This window comes from Aythya fuligula, chromosome 1 (assembly GCF_009819795.1).
Source record: "Aythya fuligula isolate bAytFul2 chromosome 1, bAytFul2.pri, whole genome shotgun sequence".
NCBI lineage: Eukaryota > Metazoa > Chordata > Aves > Anseriformes > Anatidae > Aythya > Aythya fuligula.
In genome coordinates, this window is record NC_045559.1 from 152,960,059 (window position 1) to 152,978,975 (window position 18,917).

The 18,917-nt window shown below is 34.3% G+C and overlaps 1 protein-coding gene across 1 annotated transcript in view; it reads left to right on the plus strand.

The window, feature by feature from the left end:
- The window catches only part of UGGT2 (UDP-glucose glycoprotein glucosyltransferase 2), an 86,112-nt gene that overhangs the window by 47,762 nt on the left and 19,433 nt on the right, over nt 1–18,917 (plus strand). The window contains exons 20-27 of the mRNA XM_032203496.1: nt 1,322–1,416; nt 3,887–4,093; nt 5,430–5,561; nt 7,468–7,595; nt 9,273–9,368; nt 11,106–11,208; nt 16,189–16,268; nt 17,952–18,141. Coding sequence (XP_032059387.1) covers nt 1,322–1,416; nt 3,887–4,093; nt 5,430–5,561; nt 7,468–7,595; nt 9,273–9,368; nt 11,106–11,208; nt 16,189–16,268; nt 17,952–18,141 — 1,031 coding nt within the window. The remainder of the gene's footprint in view (nt 1–1,321; nt 1,417–3,886; nt 4,094–5,429; nt 5,562–7,467; nt 7,596–9,272; nt 9,369–11,105; nt 11,209–16,188; nt 16,269–17,951; nt 18,142–18,917) is intronic.

The following is an 18,917-nucleotide window of genomic DNA, read 5'->3' on the forward strand; positions in this document are numbered from 1 at the left end:
AACATATAGTTTGTTTTTCCTCTAGTTGCATTATTTAATTTTGATCTTTGAAGCTTTTTCTATAGAAAAGGAAAAAATACATATACCAATGGATTATCACTCATTTTATACATGTTATCATGATAAAACTCATGCTTTTTTGTACTTAAAATATTTTTGATGTAATGCACTTGAATTGCATATGCAGGTACTTGCCCTCTAAGTTAGAAGAAATTCTGGGGGCATAAAACTGCACAAAATTTTGCATTAGTCTGTATCATGTTAACATCTTGGAGTAGACAGTTAACCACTGCTGATTTACATCATCCCATCTAGGGACAGATGATCCAGTTAGCAAAGTTCTATTCTTTCAGTAATTATTATGTGGTGCTAAAATGATTTTCATTTATTCCACTATCAGAAAAAGTATATTTAATATTTCTTAAGAATAAAATTCAACTCTAACTCTATTTGATTCTCCATCTACAACCAGAGATACATACAAGCTAGCTGTCAAATTATAAGTGCTTTTCAATCTGTTGGCTCAGTGCAAAGATTCAGATCTCTTGTGTAAAACCCACAAACTGTAAGCTGGAATCTACATTTCAGATCTCTGTCACCAGTGTGTTTTTCCAGACTTCAACAAATCTGAACCACAACTTCTTCCTAGAATCTCACTAGAACCTTGTAAAATTCCAGTCTAAGCATATCACCTTTTAGGGAACATATGATACACCTGAGACCGATACTCTCCTGAAGACAATTTTGCAGATTTTTTCGTGAACCATTGCCCTTCTATGAAGAACAAAGAACAAGAGACTATAGACCAGGAAAAAGAAAAAAATTCTGAATATACAGCTATATGATAGTTCGTTTTCTTTGAGCTGTATAGGATATATTCACATTTGTGTCCAGAAATGATAAGTTTTACCCTGCTTGAAGGACTCTCCCTTTGCTCTTGGGGAATGTAGGTAACCAAACTCATGCTTTCTTGTAACTACTTATTTTCATGTCTGGTTTATGACCAAACCCCATCATGAGAAACCTCTGACAAAGCAGTTTTTGTTAAATTGAACTAGTTTATTATTTAGAGACACTGTGTTTCCATGTACAAGAACAGATCACCTATTTTAGCAGCTCTCTCATATTAACATGATAAAGTACCTCCTAAGACTTTTATTTCAAATCAGAAGGGAAAAGATACTGATGTGGCAAAAATTAGTCCTACAGTTGAAGTCAGCAGTCAAATATACACAAACTTCAAAGTCTTGAGGAGATTCATTATTTATTATTCATGAGAAGATTCTCTAGAGTGTAAAGCAGGATTATCTTTAATTTTCAGATGAAGATGCATTATATGCAGTTACTGTCTGGGTTATTGCTGATTTTGATAAGCCAGCTGGGAGACGACTGCTTTCTAACGCCTTGAAACACCTGGTGAGCTTCTAGCAGATTTTATTTTAAAAAATGTATTTTTAATTATTATGAATATGTTCTTACCAACATTGTGCGCATTCAAAAATTATATTCTTAAATGGTCTCAGGTCAGGTTCAGACTTAGGAGACTGTGGATTTGTTTTGCTCTACTCTCCTGTGGTTCTGGCAAATTACAGGCCTGTAAACAATCATATGGTTCATGGACTTCTGAAGCAGGAGACAAACTATGCTGTTGTGCATAAGAAGGGTGAATTTCATCCCAGTTACAGGCGTTCGTCCTGTGATCAGGGAAGTTAGAATAATGCCTGGTCATGTGAACCATTATGCAGTGCTCTCCTGTATCATATGGCACAGTCATGGCCATCAATGACTGTTTTTTCATATGCTATTTGTATGCTTCTGAGTCTAAAAGTTTATTGTATTTAATATACCGATAATTACTTTTGCAATTATTTGTAGGAGAATCATTTACGAGTTTACTTATTTTTAAATTTTTTGACATTAATAATAGGATTTAAAGTATACAAGCAAATGCCACATGAGTATAAATTACAAAAAGTTCAGTTTCGGGGAGTTTAGAAGAGTAATTACAGAGTGACACTGGGAAAATACGTAGATTTACTTATCAGGAGTGAAATTGGAAACACCTTAAAGAAATTATAAAGTTGATATATTGCAGGGAGCGCATGATACCAAGTATGTCCTAAAAAGACACTTAAACTGCAGAGATGAATATTCATTGCAAGTCTCTGTTAAAGAAAATCCTTTAATTTATCTGACTGCTAGATCTGCAGCTCAACATTGACAGATGTATTCCCTCTGTAGTTTCACATCCTTCCCTCTTCAGTGAGGAAAACATAGCATAGTTCCTAACTCTAGGAGGTGAGAACTGTCTGGGCAAATCCCCATGTGATAGTGGCAATTTAGGAAAATCACTAGAAAAGCTGTTCTGAACAAGGTTTGTTGAATCTTCTATGAAATAGCAGTTTAATTGATTATCTTCATTGTTATTCATAGATTTGATTTGGATAAACCTCATTGCCCTCTCTACGGCTTGGTCTAGTAATTTTTCAAAATTTTGTGACAAAAAGACAAAAACACACTGTTTTTTCGAAGTCCATTAATTTGCATGGAGATTCTCTACCCATTTCCACTCCCTTTCATCTGTTGGGTCTGGGTCTAGAAAAGTAGAATTTCCATTAGACGCAGACGTGGCATAGACACTTGTGCATGAAGTGTGCAAGGATCTGTGAGGGGAAGTGGTCAAAGGAAATTCAATTTAACTACATGTATTCCAGCTAATATGTAATAGTATTATTTTGAATACTACTAGTATATTTTAACTTAATTTGAGAAAACTAGAGATGTCTTGGCTGGCTGAGACCTCTCCAGTATCTCAGCACCCTTACTGCTCTGGGTAGGCAAAGCCAGGAACAGCAGTCCAAGTGCAGCCCTACAAGCACCAAGTAGATGGGAAGAATAACTTGCCTTGGTTGGCTTGTTGCCCATCTCCTAATGTAGGATACTGTGCAGCTTGTCCTCTTTCCAGTGAGAACACAGGAGGTTTAGGTTGGATGTTAGGAAGAACTTCTTCACTGAAAGGGTTGTTAGGCACTGGAATGGACTGCCCAGGGAAGTGGTGGAGTCACCATCCCTGGAGGTCTTTAAAAGACGTTTAGATGTAGAGCTTAGTGATACGGGTTAGCGGAGGACTGTTAGTGTTAGGTCAGAGGTTGGACTCAGTGATCTTGAAGGTCTCTTCCAACCTAGATGATTCTGTAACACCCTTCTCAGTTTAAAGAACACATTTTCAGGCTTTTCAAAAAAGTGTTTAAAAAAAGCCAACCCACTTTTATTAAGAGCTGCAGTTTAAATTCTGCATTTTAAGTATGTTGAATACCACTGATTTCATGCCTTAGTGTTGTATTCTTTATTGCAATAGAGTCCATTTACCTTTTCTTCATTTAGTGACACTATTTGGTCCTATCCAAGAATCATCAATCTCTCATACTAAGATTTAAGTGTCATCACTGATTTTAGCAAGTGAAAGAGTTTCCTGCTGATTAAGATTAAAGTGATAAGTGGATACATTTTCTTGTATCTATTATATGCTCAGTTTGATATTTTTTGAAAAAAAATGGAAAAGCACATCTACAAAAACAATCCTGAAATCTGTAAATGAATACTTGTATATGTGCTTTGTTAAAAATGCACCTCTGCAGAATGCTCAAAGTAATTATTCTGTCAAAAAAAAAAATCTTTATTTAAAATGTATTATGAATCCTTACTAATAGCATTTTTGCTGCTAGTTGAAGTTTTGAATTAGGCATTCATGTGTATTTTCTGAAGACAAATAGCTGCAAAAAAATAAATACAAAGATATTTCACAGAGCTACAATAAATATGCATACATTAGGTATCAGCAGATGTAAATGTAAAATTGTGTATTATTCTGTATTTTTCTTTGCAGAAAACAAGCAGTCATACACGGGTTGGAATTTTGAACAATCCTTCATCAAAAATAAAGGAAGATAACACAGCCATTGCAAGAGGAATTTTGGCAGCTTTTCTAACACAAAACAACAGCAGCTTAAAAAGTTTCCTAAACAAACTCACTAAGGAAGAAACAGCAAAATCCCTTGCTGCTGGAACTAAAATTGTTAAATTCCTTGTCCCGGTGAGTGCAAACTAAATTGGGTACTTTATTTTTTATTGTACGTATTTTTTATTCTAAGGAGACGCAGTTGAGAGGAACAGTGTTTGGCCAAATGCTATGAAGTTTTTAACACACAGTTTCTGGGCCAGCAGATTTGGAATTTTTGACAATCTTTAAGTGATGAAGAATAGAAAATTTCTCTAAAGTAAAGAAAGAAAACGTAAAAGTACTGAAAAATATAGAGTATTGATAACAAATTATTGAGACCAAAATAATTTATTTTTAATTATTATTTTAAAGCTCACTCTTCATTAAAATTACTGTTTTAATGTTTGTCAAGAATTAAGGCTTCAGAGATAACTTTTTACCTGTTGTGGTTGTGAACAGTAAAAGGTGCAGACTGAAGCAGTTGAGATTAATGAGTGTTGTATACTTCTAGCCAACACTTTTTGGTATGTTTCTGTGAAAATACATTGGTTTAAAATATAGTTGTTGCTGACTTCAAACTTTGCTTATAGAATAAATCTGAGTTACTAAATATCTGTTGCAAATTTCAGTTTTGGTTTCAGAAGAAGCTGTAAAATTTAGTATTTTTAAATAAGATTTGGAAGACTAGAAGAACTCTGGCAACATTTTGCAAAATGAATTAGTTAATTGTTTTTGATCGTACTCTTTATCATTTAGTAAATTTTGAAAGACATAGAAGCAGCTAATTAGGCAGTGTATGCGTTATTATTTCTGTTTTGGTTTTTATTTTGTTATGTAAATTGTTTCTGAATTAATCTGTTTACTTAGTGTGCACATTTCTAACTGGGAAATATATATCAGTATAGCAGGATAATTTTGACAGCATCAAAACATGCTGCATCATTGTAAGCATGGCAAAGTTCCAGCATTTTTTTCCACTTTAAACATTGATTTGTCATGTGTCTTGCTCGATGTTGTTGACTTCCCTAAAACATGTTTAAGCTGTATTGAATGAACATATTTATATGATAGTTTTTAGAGTAATACAAATTTTTATACTTTTTTTTTCCTAAGGGAAAAGAGGAACTGCATTCTTGAGAATGCTATTTTTCCTTCAGCTGTGCTCTGGATCTTAGAAAAAGTGTTTACCTTCAGGCATAGCTCTCCTCTCATGGTTGTTAACAGTTGTTCAAGGGTGAAGAACAGCACGCTATCTAGCTGGGAGACTGTGGCTCCATACCAATACCATATACTTAAACTGAATCTGAGGTGGCTTTATTTTGATTTTTGGTTACCGTGTAACTTGCAGAAAGTCTTTGCTTACTTCAGCTGTTACAATATTTATTTTTGCTGAACCATTTCACTGTCTCATACTTTGTCTTTGCTTTAGGGCATGGATGATGATACTTTTGAGAAGAAGTACAACACTTTAGGAGTGGATATAATTAAAACCCACCAGATGTTCTGCCAGGAGGTTCTTAAGCTGCTTCCTGGGCAAATGGCTGTTATGAGCAATGGCAAGGTAAGAAGTTGCCATCTCTCAGTCTTTTTGTAGTTACTTTTCATTTCTCAGAACTTCAGTTTCAGGCTAAAGAAAATGCATGATAATAATTTGTCACAATTTTCAGCTTGTTGGCAGAGAATGGTATGAACGTTTGCCTTGTTTATTTTCCATTTTTCTTTCCTCCTAATTTGTTTATTAGCTCAATTCCATGTGTACTCATGTCATTTCCACAGCTATTTCAGAGAAACTCTGATGAAACGATAGACAAAATTCTTTAAATAGGCTAGCATTTGATGTATTATTAATGATGTTTAAGACTAAATTTTGATCCTGAAGTTACATATTTCACATACTTGGTGTAGGATAAACTAAATTAAGTTACATTGACTAGAGTGGTATTTTCAAGCTCTTCTCTTTTAGGAAAGAAGCCAACTGTTTATAAACATTACATTGTTCTATAGTCTTAGTATTCAAATAAAAGCGTAATAGTTATGTTCTTTAAATTTCTAGTAAGTATATTCTGAAACCAATAGGCATTACTACAGTTTGGCTATAGGTGAACTGTGATTGAAAATAAAATTTCAGGTTTAATATTTAGTATTTGCTAATGACATTCGATACCTTACATTATAAATACAACTTATACAAACTACTCTTTGATTAAGTCTTCTCTTAATTGCTCCACCATTAGAAAGAAGTAGGGATAATATGCTGGCATTTCACTTCTGGAAGCTCTTAATCTGTACTTAGCTACTCTTTTTGTATCCTAAATGGTTTCTACTGAAATAATACTAATGAAACCACATAAACTCTTTTTATTGATGAAGAACAAAAGAATTGTGGGTTTTTTTCTGTCTTAATAGTAATAATAAAACTAAATATGCAATGTTATTTTATAAACGAAAGGTTATTACTGATTTCCTTGCCTAAAAAAGCTCAATTAATGTCCTATAGTAAGTGCTGAGGAAATACTTTGCTGAAAGTGTGTTTTCACGTTAGAAGATTACTTTTTAAAAATGCATGCGATATCCTTCATTTGTATCTTTGCTATTTCATCATTGGAGTTTTGTGTTTATGAGCAAAGATTTTTTTTTTCTAATTGGGACTTCTTCAAAAGTAGCATGGTGTTTCATAACCACACTGTGTTTTTCTCTATTTCATGTATCATTAATACTAATAAAAGATTCAAAAGTGGAATTGAGTTACATGACCTCTCATTTCTAGGAAACAGTTGAATTTTGAGAGAGAGGCTGTCAGTGCCAAAATTACATCCTGACATTCTACATCCTGGAAACACTATCCCCTCTTGAAAGCTGAGTCAGTTTAGCCTGGTAGACTATGAGTAAGAAATTCCAATAACATCCTCAAATCAATTTTCTAGGACTTTCTTTTGCTTAATACACCCCCAAAAAAAAAAAAAAAAAAAAAAAAAAAAAAAAGTTACGTTTCTAGTGTCTGGTATCCTGCATTCATTGTCCTTTGCTCTTGTATTACTTTTTATCCATTCATCCTAATCTGAGAATCCTTGAGAAGTTAAGGTTGTGGTCACAGAATTAAACATCTAAAGAGTGTGGTAGGAAGACAGTAGTTTGAATTTCAGTCTAAAATAATGTACCAAACAGAGCTTTTTCTTAAACTTAGATCTATTATTTCTGAACAGTGTATGCCTTGACATAGGTATGTATAATGAAAAATGTAATGGATATTTCCACTGCAACTGTTCTTTGTGAGTTATCTGTACAAACCTAATCCTATATAGTTACTATACAGTCTAGTAATATATAGTTAATAATAATGATATATATAGGGCTGGGAGTTTGCTTAGTGGATGTTTTGCATTCATTTAAAATATTAATATATTTTTGTTTACAAAAGAAACATGATTAGGAAATTCTATGCTTATTAATATCATTTTTTCTCCAAGATACTGGGTCCTTTAGATAAAGATGAATTCTATGCAGAAGACTTTAATTTGTTAGAAAAAATAACATACAGTACCTCAGCAGAGAAGATTAAAGCTATTGTCAAAGAAATGGGAATCAGCACTAAAAGGTAAAATTATTTCAGATTTTGAGTCTTTATTGTCCAAGCATATGATATAGTGCTTTGTTTACCGACAGTAACAAATTAGTAATCCTTTTGCATGTGGAATATGAACAAAAATTCAAATATTTGGTCATAGTACTCTTCATACTGTATACTCACATATATACTGTATCTGCACTTAGCTGAAGTGTTTGCTGTTTCTATGCTGTATTTCTATACCATAGAGACATATTCTATGCTAGCTATTTGCTGTCCTCTCACTTAGCATGTGAGTACGTCTGTGCAGACAATTTTCTTTTTTGCATTTTTGCTACATACTTGGTATACTTACCTATTCAAGCAATTGTTGTTTTCAGACAATACTGTTTTCTAGAGGAAATGTCATATCCACTGAATTTTGTATCACCTTTATGCTTGGCCAATTATGCTTTGCAACATATAGTTTATATATGCAATAGAAAACTATATGTTGGTTTTCAGCTGCATGTCATTTACCCTGCCGCTGACAACCTCTTTGGTACCTCCTTGTTACAATGCAGAGCAGAAAGAAAGGCCCCCTGTGTTTCTCAAGAGGCATGCACCTCTTTGTCATTGGTTGTGTGTGTGAGGCTAAGGCCTAAGAGATCACTGCTGATCCAAAGAATCTTATCCTCTCCAACGTGTCTCATAATGTGTTTAGTTCTGCTAAATTACTCCAAATACTTTATCTACATTCACTGTACTTACAGCCAAGAGATGAGTACAGCTAGCTGTAAACGATTCCTACTAGCTTTTGGTTACTTGAATAAAAAATAATAAGCTCAATAAAATCCAGCGTATCTTAAAAACACAGTAATAAGTGAGTATTGATATTTGAAGTAAGAAATTGCATTGTCTTTGGGAATCATTAGAAAAGGAGCCTGTAGTGGCATGGACAAATGTGGTGCTCTGATACCCTGCTTGACAGTATTCACACATCTGTTGACTGAAGAAGTAAGTATAAAGATGACTTCTAGACAGCCTCTAATCTAAGCATCCAATTTGCGTACAAAGAAGAGAGCACGATTATGTTATTTTTACAAGCCAACTGTGGAGAAATATTTATTGATTTTTTGTGTCTGAGCATCATTTCTGCTATCTGGAAGGACTGGCACAACTGAGAGAGTACCTACCAGAAGAAAAAACCACGAAGAAGTAGAATTATCAAGGAGATAAGTAGTGAAAGGCAAAACATATTTAATCAAATACTAAGACTCAGTGACACTGAAAGAGAACTGCTGAGATTTTTAAGGAGATTCCAAGAAGAAGAAAAAAAAAATGTTGCCAGTAAACTAAAAACTTTCTTCACCTATGTATGTTCCTACATGTTGTTACAAAGGAAAAAAAAAAAAAAAGAGAGAGTTCTACATATCAGCAGATTGTACTATGCAAACTGTGACACTGAATGTAAATTCTGCTGATTCTGCATTGCTTCATTTTAAGAAGCATACAATTCCCAAAGTCTAAGGTTGTAGTGGTTCTTTGTCACTGTCATACCAAGTGTTTTACTCAAAGCTACAAAATCTCTAGGTGATAATCTTTTAGAATCCAAGTTTGGGATGTGGGCTTTTAAAATATTCCTTATGTAGATAGACTAAAATGCAAAAGCTTTACTCCTTTTCTAATGAAAATCATTGTGACTTGCATGTGTTTTATTTAATATAGTGGCAGTGATTTCATTATGAAAATAGATGCACTACTGTCATCTTTGCCTAAAACAGAGGTGAGGCAAGATGCTGAATTACTCAAGGAACAGCACAGGTGAGTTCTGTCTGTCATGGTAATGGACCCACAGTATTTTCATATTAAAATTATAATATGCTGATTGTTACATTCAGTTTTTGGAAACTTCAATAAGCATTCCAGTTTTACAAGTTTTTGATTGTATGAGCAATCTGTTCGTCTGATCTAGTGTAATGCATTTTTTACCTGTCTTTTAATAGATTAATTAGTAATACCTAATGGTTTTCCAGGCTTAGCCATTATTGAAGGAAGAGTGATTACAACAGGTGTGAATAGAAGCACTTATGTGGTTAGAAAACTTGGAGTCCATACTTCACATTTATCAAATGTAATAGGTAATTGCACAGATCAGAAGTAAATGAAGCCCCCATTAATTTTCATTAATGTGGAACTACGATATGAGCTTATTCAGTTGTTAGTCCTGAGTACTCTTGGCAAGGCTAATACACACATGTAAAACAATTTGTGGATTAGCAGCATCACTCTTGACTCCTGTTCTTAGCTTGACCCTAAAATAAAATAAGATTAGACTCTAAAATACAACCAGATTACATTCAAATGCAAATTGATTTGGCTCAATGGCACCTAATTCCTTAAAAAAAACTGAGCAGACTGTCTTGAGCAGACAGATTTACACTTGCCAGGCTCATACTAGTGTCCTTAGTGTACTTACGTATGTTGAATCCTTGTTTTTCTGATCCTAGATTTAAAAAGTGAATATGCTACAAGCACCTTCATTGTTATTGAGACCTAAAGTACTAGGATGTACCTCTATGAATCCTGTCTTTGTGATGGACACTAACAATAGCCATTTTTAATTTAAGCATAGCTGGGGTAAGCTTTCTGGAGCAAAGGCAGACACATTCTTTAAAAGACATGTGCTCAAAAACCACGATCAAAATTAAAATTAGGGTAACATTATTTCCAAATCCTTACTTGTTTCTATTTGCAAAACTGTTCCAGCATGCTGTGCTGCTGTGCTTGCCCTGCCTCTACTAGTTGTTGGAAAGACAAACAGTGATATCAGTAGCCTATTTTAAGTGGCTAACACCTTTTCCAAGGTTTTACTAATAACGTGGACAGCTGTACTGGAGAGAGTATGACCTCGCTAACACTAATCGCTTTTCTAAGTATACTTTTTCTCGAAAACCATTTTCTGTATTTACAGCACATTATTTTCTTCTCAGTGAGGTTTACTATTTTTTCCTTCCTGTACAACCAGATTAGTTTAACCAGAGTCTCCTTGACTTCTAATGAAACTAAATTATCTTCTGTAATGCATAAAACTAATCCGTCTTATCAACTTTCACATTTTTCAGTTGCACTGTTCTTTTAAAAATGTGTCACCATTGGCACTTGTCAAATATGATAGTTGTAGATATCAGTAAAGAAACAGTAAATGTCACTGAAGGAAATTGAAAGGAAATGAAGGCCCTTTTTTGAATTTTGCTCTCTGTTTTTCTTTTATTTTGTTGATTTTGTAATTAAGCATATATTTAACTGATAACCAGTATGGAACTATGTAGATTAATGCCAAATTTTAATTGCTGTTCATGTTTGGCTTTTCTAGTGATATCACAGGGGACAAAAGTGATTACTGAGGAAATGAGGAAAATATCTTCATAAGCAGTGAAATCTGAAGTGGCTCTTATATTACAGATTTGTGCCTAAAAATGTTTGTTATTTCTATAAACTGAATTTGGAGTTTTCACTTATTTATTAATTGTTTTTTTTTTTTGTTGTTTTTTTTAACAGCGTAGTAAAAGTCGATCCCCAAGAGAATGAACCATTCTATGATGTCATTGCTATTGTTGATCCATTGACAAGAGAAGCACAGAAGATGGCTCATTTATTGATTGTAAGATGGTGGTCATTTCTTTTAATTTCCATATTTGCAGTTTAATTTGTACTAAACCTCTTATTTTCATGTAAAGTGTAGTAAAGAGGTAAACCGAATTTAGGTATTTTTTAAGTATCTACTTGGTTATTTAAATTAATACTAAAAAGTTGGGGATGATCTAATTCATCATTGTAAGTACCTTATTTGCAATTAAAATGGAGATGCCCTATGAACCAGTCCTCTTAGAAGTGAGTCCATAAATGCTTTTTACAGTCAATAGAAGGAAAGGAGGAGTATGCGTAATGCAGAGGGAGAGGATCTCCCATCTCAAAATCTTACAAGGCATATGCTTCTTTCCATTATGCCGAACCACCTTAGTTTTCCAATGTACCTAAATGAGGTGGTCTAAATCTGACCCGTAATATCATCATAAGAAGATTGGACTATAAACCTTTCAGCTCTTGGAAGGGTATTTCTCCATTGATTAATGTTACCAGGTATATCTAGAAGTCTTCCATTGTGTGTAGCTATTGATCATCTAAAGAGACTGTCCTAAAAACATAGCTCATGAAATGATTTTCTTCTTTCACTAGCTGCAGAATATCACTCTGCCTCAGGTTCCTTTATAGTTTTCCATAAAAATGTAAATTTTGTCTTCTTTTTATGGTCCGTTAGAATTCTGAAGCCCTTTACTTGATTTTTGCTGCATCCTGTTTTATCTTTTTCTCTGCAGTAATTATGGAAGTTTCATAAATTCTTACATCATTTCCCCCCCCCCATTTTCATACCCTTTTACGCCTTTTGTGTAGAATGGTGAGGCATCCAGTCACTCTCCATACATAATAGTGAAACAAAGTAAAAAATTTAAAAATTTCATGAAAATTCTCATACTGCAAGCTTCTGTTTGTTTTGAGACTCTTAAATACTAGCTTTTTTTTCTCTAGAATCAGATCTTTCATTTCACCATTCTCTATTAAAATGAAATGTTGATCCTACCAAATGAAAATGTTTTGGTTTTGGAATTGACGGGAAACTCTCTCCATTCAGCCAGAAGTTCATTTTCTAGTAAGTTGCCTCAAGGTCTTTTTAGCTGTGATCAGAAGCCTTCATTTCTCTTAGTGCAGCAAATTCCCTAATGAACAATATCTTCCTTAATGCACGTCTAGGCAAATGACTCCCATGGTGTACCAATCTGTTCAGCCATCGTAGATGCTGCTTGATTCATAGGAGCTCTAGTCTTACTCAGCTTGCCAACCCTTCAGAGAGAATAATGAAATGCTATTGAAACTAAGCAAATCAGAAATATTTTAATGCAGATGAAACTTACTTTCAAATTATTTTTTTAAATTAAAAATTGATTTTTTTTCTTTTAATTTGTATTATCTTGAAAGGCTACCAATGTAGAAATATTCATGAAGAATTTTTGACAAAGTATGCTTACGTATACAGCAAGCCCCAAACTCAGAGTTTCTGAATGGATGCCTCTCTGATTATGTTGTTATATATAGGCTGAGAAAGTTGGAAATGTTCATCCTGGAGAAGAGGAAGTTCAGGAGGGATCTCGTCAATGTATACAAATACCTGAAGGGGAGAGTGCAAAGAGGGCAGATCCAGGCTCTTTTTAGAGGTACCCAGTGCCAGGACAAGACGCAATGGGCACAAACTGGCACCCAGGAGGCTCCCTCTGAACACCAGGCAGCACTGCTGTGCTGTGCGGGTGTGGGAGCACTGGCACAGGTTGCCCTGAGAGGCTGTGGGGTCTCCTCCTTGGAGACTTTCAGAAGCCACCTGGAGGTGGTCCTGGGCAGCCTGCTCTGGGTGACCCTGCTGGAGCAGGGGTTGGACCAGATGGCCTCCAGAGGTGCCTTCCAGCCTCAGCCATCCTGTGATTCTGTGATATAGATGACATAAATACTGTAAGCTTTAAGTACCAGAATATATTTATATTTAAAGAATCTTTTTTTTGAGTGACAGAAGTGTACTAGTGCCCAGTATTTTGGGATGGTACCTATTCATAATGCAAAATTTATGTAGCAACTGCCACAGCAAGGAACATGATTCTTCCCTCAGTCATTGTTGAATGTGTCACACTTTAATTTTTTGCTCTGATGAAAACTTGCTATTATATTACTTTTGTCCCTTATTAGTCACTTCAAATACGAGTTTTGGTAATATTTTTTGAAATATAAATGATAAACTACTCATATTAAATGGCACTGAAATTGGGAAGGTATAAACAGCTATAGGTAAGCAGTAAAATAACTTTACTGCTTAGTATCAAAAAATGGCAATTCAAGGCCAGGGGCAAGGTATGAGTTGGAGCATGAATGAGTTAGAGCAGAGTCAGGGCTTCTGTCTGTTGTTGTGTGGTTTTTTTAAATATGTAGCGGATTGTATCATAAGAACTTCTCTGTATCCTCTTCAGAAGGAGTCAGGTAGAACTTCAGAATTTTCCGTAAAAATAGTGTTTTGCCTTTTTTAAAAAGTTTTGTCACAGACTTCAACATCAAATATTAGCATACAAGGCAACAGTCAGTGTCTATAGTAGATTTTTAAATACCAGTGTTAACTTCACCGGGGTTGGACCACATCAGTTCTCAGCAGAGTACATGGAGCAACTAACTAGTCCTAACTTATGAAGGTGGTCCCAAAGTTCTGTTTGTTCAGTGCCACTGAACAAAATACCCGTCTCCTAGCTTAACTGCTTGGCTCCAGCAGTATGAACTGCTAAGATCCTACTACTTTTTTTTTTCTTCTTCAAGTAATAGTAGCTACTGAATTCAAAGACCTCAAAAACGTGAAGTGAAAAATCCACCCTTTTTTCCTGTCAATTATCTTTTACCTTTTTTTTTTTCCTTTGTTCATTCTGTCTTCAGGGAGAAACTCTTATTCCATTCCAAAAGTGAGGAGAAATCTCCAAAGGGAGCCTCTTCTGATAATCAAGTCTGATTTCCTATATAACATGGGTCATGGGACCTCTTCTGATCAATTAGCATTTGAAATAGATATTTTTTTTTTAATCTAATCCTAATTTAAATATTGCTAAGTGGTTAGGTGCCGATCACAGTTCTTACTGAGCTTTTCCAGTGTTAATTAACCTGACTATTAAACTCAGACTTGGAATTGCAGGTTTTAATTTAGCTCCATGCTTTACATGTTCATCTTCTCTTCATTTTGTCAGCTCTGTTGCAGATTCTATTGTAAGAGATTGTTTTCAGTGTAGATGTCTCATGTTATGGTGATGTTTGCACACAGTTCCAAGTGATTAGTTGAATAATCATGGTTTAGCGAGTTAATGCTTTTTGGATGAGTTGTGGTAACTGATGGTAAGTGTTTGAAAAGTGACTGCACATACAAAAGAAAATCTGGGCTTGAATCATTTTCAAGACATGTTTACTAAAATAATTCATCTATTTGCTACAGTATGAAATACTTCCAGAACAAAATTCCCAGGCTGCTCTTTGCATTTTCTTAATTAAAGTAAGCAGCCTGAATTCATTGAATAACTTGCCATATCAGAGGCTTTCCAATTTCCTCTTATTCATTGACCAGAGAAGAATTTTCCTCAGTTATTTGCTGCTTAACATTACTCTTAATGTTACGAATTACTACTCTTGAGGTATGAATATATGGATGAAATATGGTTATATACCTCTGCTTTTTAAAAGCGCATATTAGGCAATACCTATAATAAATCTAAAACCTTATTTTGCCCTGAAATTCTTCCTCAAGCTTCCTCTGTCTAAGGAAAGAGTTACTTGAGCTTTTTTCATGCTAGAATAATTTGTTAATCTTAAAAGCTTTATGAGGATTTGAATAAATACAAGTAGCATTGCTCTTCAGGTTCTCATTTCCTGGTTCTTCACTTATTCTCACCCTTATGCCATTCCCTAGTCTCCATTTTTTGCTCAATAGTGTTTTCAGTGATGGTATTCAGGTGAGGCGAAGGATGAGAATGACAAACTGCGAGCAATGTTTCAGCTATGCAAAGTTGTAGCACTGTAGTAAAGAATATGCAGCTATGGGTTGAACTGAGGAAAGAAAAATACTGTTTATAATAAAAGAGAGATTTAAGGATGGTCATTGTCTTGCTTTGTTCCTAATTTACTTACCATTATACTAATTTTAGCCTTAGTGGTATCAGTATTTAAACTTGGTTTTAATATCTTATTTGCTTTTCTGATAATACCCATCAAGGTAGCCACAGTTGCTTTATACTTTCAAATAAGCACTTTTGATCAGAAACCACATAAATGAAGATAAATTGGTAAAGGTTTTTAAGAGTGCTTTAAAGATATTAAATACTTTGTTAATTTTAAACAAAACAGATTGCTCACAAAGAACAAAATCTTGTTCTGGTATTATAGCTCCTGCATAGCAACATCCAGAAAATTAGTATTTTATAAATGAATAGATGAATAAACTGAGAAAGAAGTAGAAATGACTTTAAATAACTTGAATGTTTTGAAATTGATTGAGTAGCTTAGTATACCATTAATCTATTACTGACAATATTAGAAGAGTTTTATGAACTTTACTGTATTCACCGATTTACTGTGTACAGCAATTTTAGTAAGACTGAAGGTCATTGTTTTAAGATTGGTTATTGGATCAAAGGCAGACGTTGTACTTACTTTAAAGGGCTTTAAAATCTTCCAGAAAACACACTATGAGAAAAGTGATACTATAATTTACTCATTCATTGGAAAATAAGGATAGCTGCTCTTTAAAAATCCGTATTACTGGTAGAAAACATTAGCATTTTGACTATCAAGAATATTGTGTGCTAAATCATTCACTTTTCAAAAAGGTCAAGTCTTTATTTGCAATAACTGACAACATCCCGTAATATACAGATATATTTAGAACTTTAAAATGTTTGAGATTTCCACTGAAGCTTGAGAAATGACAGGGTGCCACAAGGATAGTTTTGGCTTATTTTCAAAGTTAGATGATTATCAAGAACCATTTTTTACGCAGATTTTTTTTTCTCTGTAGGTACTCAAAGACATTGTCAATATGAAACTCAGGTTGTTTTTGAACTGCAGATCTAAGCTGTCAGAAGTGCCACTGAAGAGGTGAGTAGTTCATAACTTTTCTTACACGTATATGATCTCACTTGAATTAAGAAAAAAAAGCCTTAATTGTACATATTCCATTGAGAAAGAAAAAGTGGGTATGTATATGGTTTCTTCTGTTGCATTAATTATTTTTTTTAATAAAAGTTGAATGTTACTGAAGTAATTGTCTAGAAAAATTTCTAATTCTAAGAAATCAAACATTGCATCACAGAGGAGTGATCTAGTCCCTCAAATACCCCTGTCATAAACAATCCCTGTAGAAGTCAGTAGAGAGTATTTCATGCCTGTGGACGCTTGTAGAGATTATCTACCTATCTTGGTCACATCTTGATTTTTACAGATTCAGTACACTAAATTTAAAGATAAAACTTGTCTGAGTAATGTACAGTCTATACTGGCGAATTCATTTTAATTCATTAAGGACCCAGAAAGCTTTAAATTGAATTTTCTCTTAACTGGCTATAAAGAGTAGGGTTCACCAATTCAGTTACAGACATTTACACTGAAGTGAACTCCCCAGAGAGGACTTCTTTCCTTCTAAGAGACACATTTAAGCATTGCTGTCCATCCCTTTGGCAGAAATTTTGCCTATAATCTTGTCATCAATGAGAGCTGATGATAGTGTCCACCCTTTATCCAGTAGACTAGAGAATGAATTAATTGTCCACAAGACAGAAGGCCTTAGTTTCTATTCAGCTTCAGAGAAAATGAATGCACATCTCTTACATTGCAAGAGTGTGACTTCAGAGTATCTTGTGTGAACATTGTCATGATCACTTTTAAAGCTAGCCACTTTCCAGGTTTTAGAGCTTGTGAAAGGTGAGAAGAAGTGTTCTGGGACCTGCCCTGAGGACAGGTTGTGTTTTTCTCACAGCAGTGTTTTTATTTGAAAAGCCTCCATGTACAGCCTTGTCCAAATACTTTGTGGGAAAACTCCATTCTTCTTACCTTTTTACTTTAAAAAAAAAAAACAACTGTCATAGTAATTAAATGTTTTGTGTTTTTTTTTTTCCATATGAATTAATAATTGCTTGCTGCTTTCATTCTGATGGAGAAAGATGGAGATCTTCAGTGCTCATCTTTCTCTGTTCTGATTCTTCTAATTTTGTTGGATATCACTAGAAGAAAGACGGAAGGAAGGAAGGAAATCATCAACATTATGTTGTTTCAAGAATTGTTTCCCTAGGAAACAAGAGTTGGAGAATAGAGAGACCTCTCCTTCCCACTGCTCTCTGTCTTTGCTGCTGCTAGTGTCAGGAACTGTTCCCAAAGACTCTTTTTCCAGCAGACCAGTCCTTCTTCTTAGTTTAGTGATAGAGATTCTGAGAATCCAAGGCAGTAAGTACATAGTCAAGATATTTAGATGCCCCTCTTGGGTATTTTTACTTTCCCAGCCATTAAGAATATAGGTAGAAGCAATGCACATTCCCAGCAAAAATTTATCCAAAACAAATAGTTCTGTGCATCTACCAACCCATTTGAGAGAGTGCATGTATTGTCTGACAGTATTCCACAGCATTCTGTAAGAGCAGGGAGATGCCATGCCTCCAAACATCATTAATGTGGTGAACATTCACTACATTATAGCATACTATGGAAGAACATCGTATCTGCAACTCAGCCTTCATACTTATTTAACATGGAGCTTTTTTTGTTTTTTTAACACTTCTTTTTCAACAGCTTCTATCGTTTTGTTCTGGAACCAGAATTAATGTATGGGATCAACAAACACCTTCCTTCTGAACCTGTGGCAAAATTCTTAGAATTGCCAGAATCGCTGCTTTTGACTCTAAACATGATCACTCCTGAAAGCTGGTTGGTTGAAGCAGTAAACAGTTCCTGTGATCTTGATAACATTCATTTACAGGATGTAAGTAATAATTTGTAAATGTTATAAAACTTGTATTGGACCTTTAACCTCAAGAGGGAAAAGGAATCACAGAATTGTCTAGGTTGGAAGAGACCTCAAGATCATCGAGTCCAACCTCTGACCTAAAATGAAATCTTGTGAGATTTTTGTCTCTGTTTTCTAGAAATGCTTTCTGTGCTAATAATTTGTTCAGTATTTTACCATTTTTATTTTCATTGTCTGTCTTTCCACATTCTCCCTTTCTCTCTCCCTCTTTTTTTTTTTTTTCTCTCTCTCTCTCTCTCAAAGAAGAGTCTTTAAAGAAATCAGTGAAAAGAAACACAGAATGCATAATACAAATAAAAGTACTTTATCTGCTATGTTGAGCTTTTAATGTTTATGGAAGTATGCAGGTTTTTTGAGATTTAAAAAAAAAAAAAAAAACACCTAAAAAAGGGATTCTGTGTGTTGTGTTATTTTTCTATTTCTCTTTAATTTTTAAAATGTATTTTTGGTAGAAATAGGATTAAACTGCTTATATCTTAAAGTAAACCTGAATATATTGCTGCTTATTAATATAGATAAAAACATAGATTTTAATATTTAATTAATTTTTAGTTTCTTTTTTTTTTTTAATTATGTGAATTTGGAAGGTGTATCATAAAAGTGAAGTTTGGGATTTATCTTACCAAAGCTGAGGTGTCTCAGCTTTCCCAAAAGTCAATGGAGAGAAGGTTCTTCTAAATTTGTCCTTTTTATCTTGGATACCTTTTTTAACATAGAGAGAAGTTCCCCCT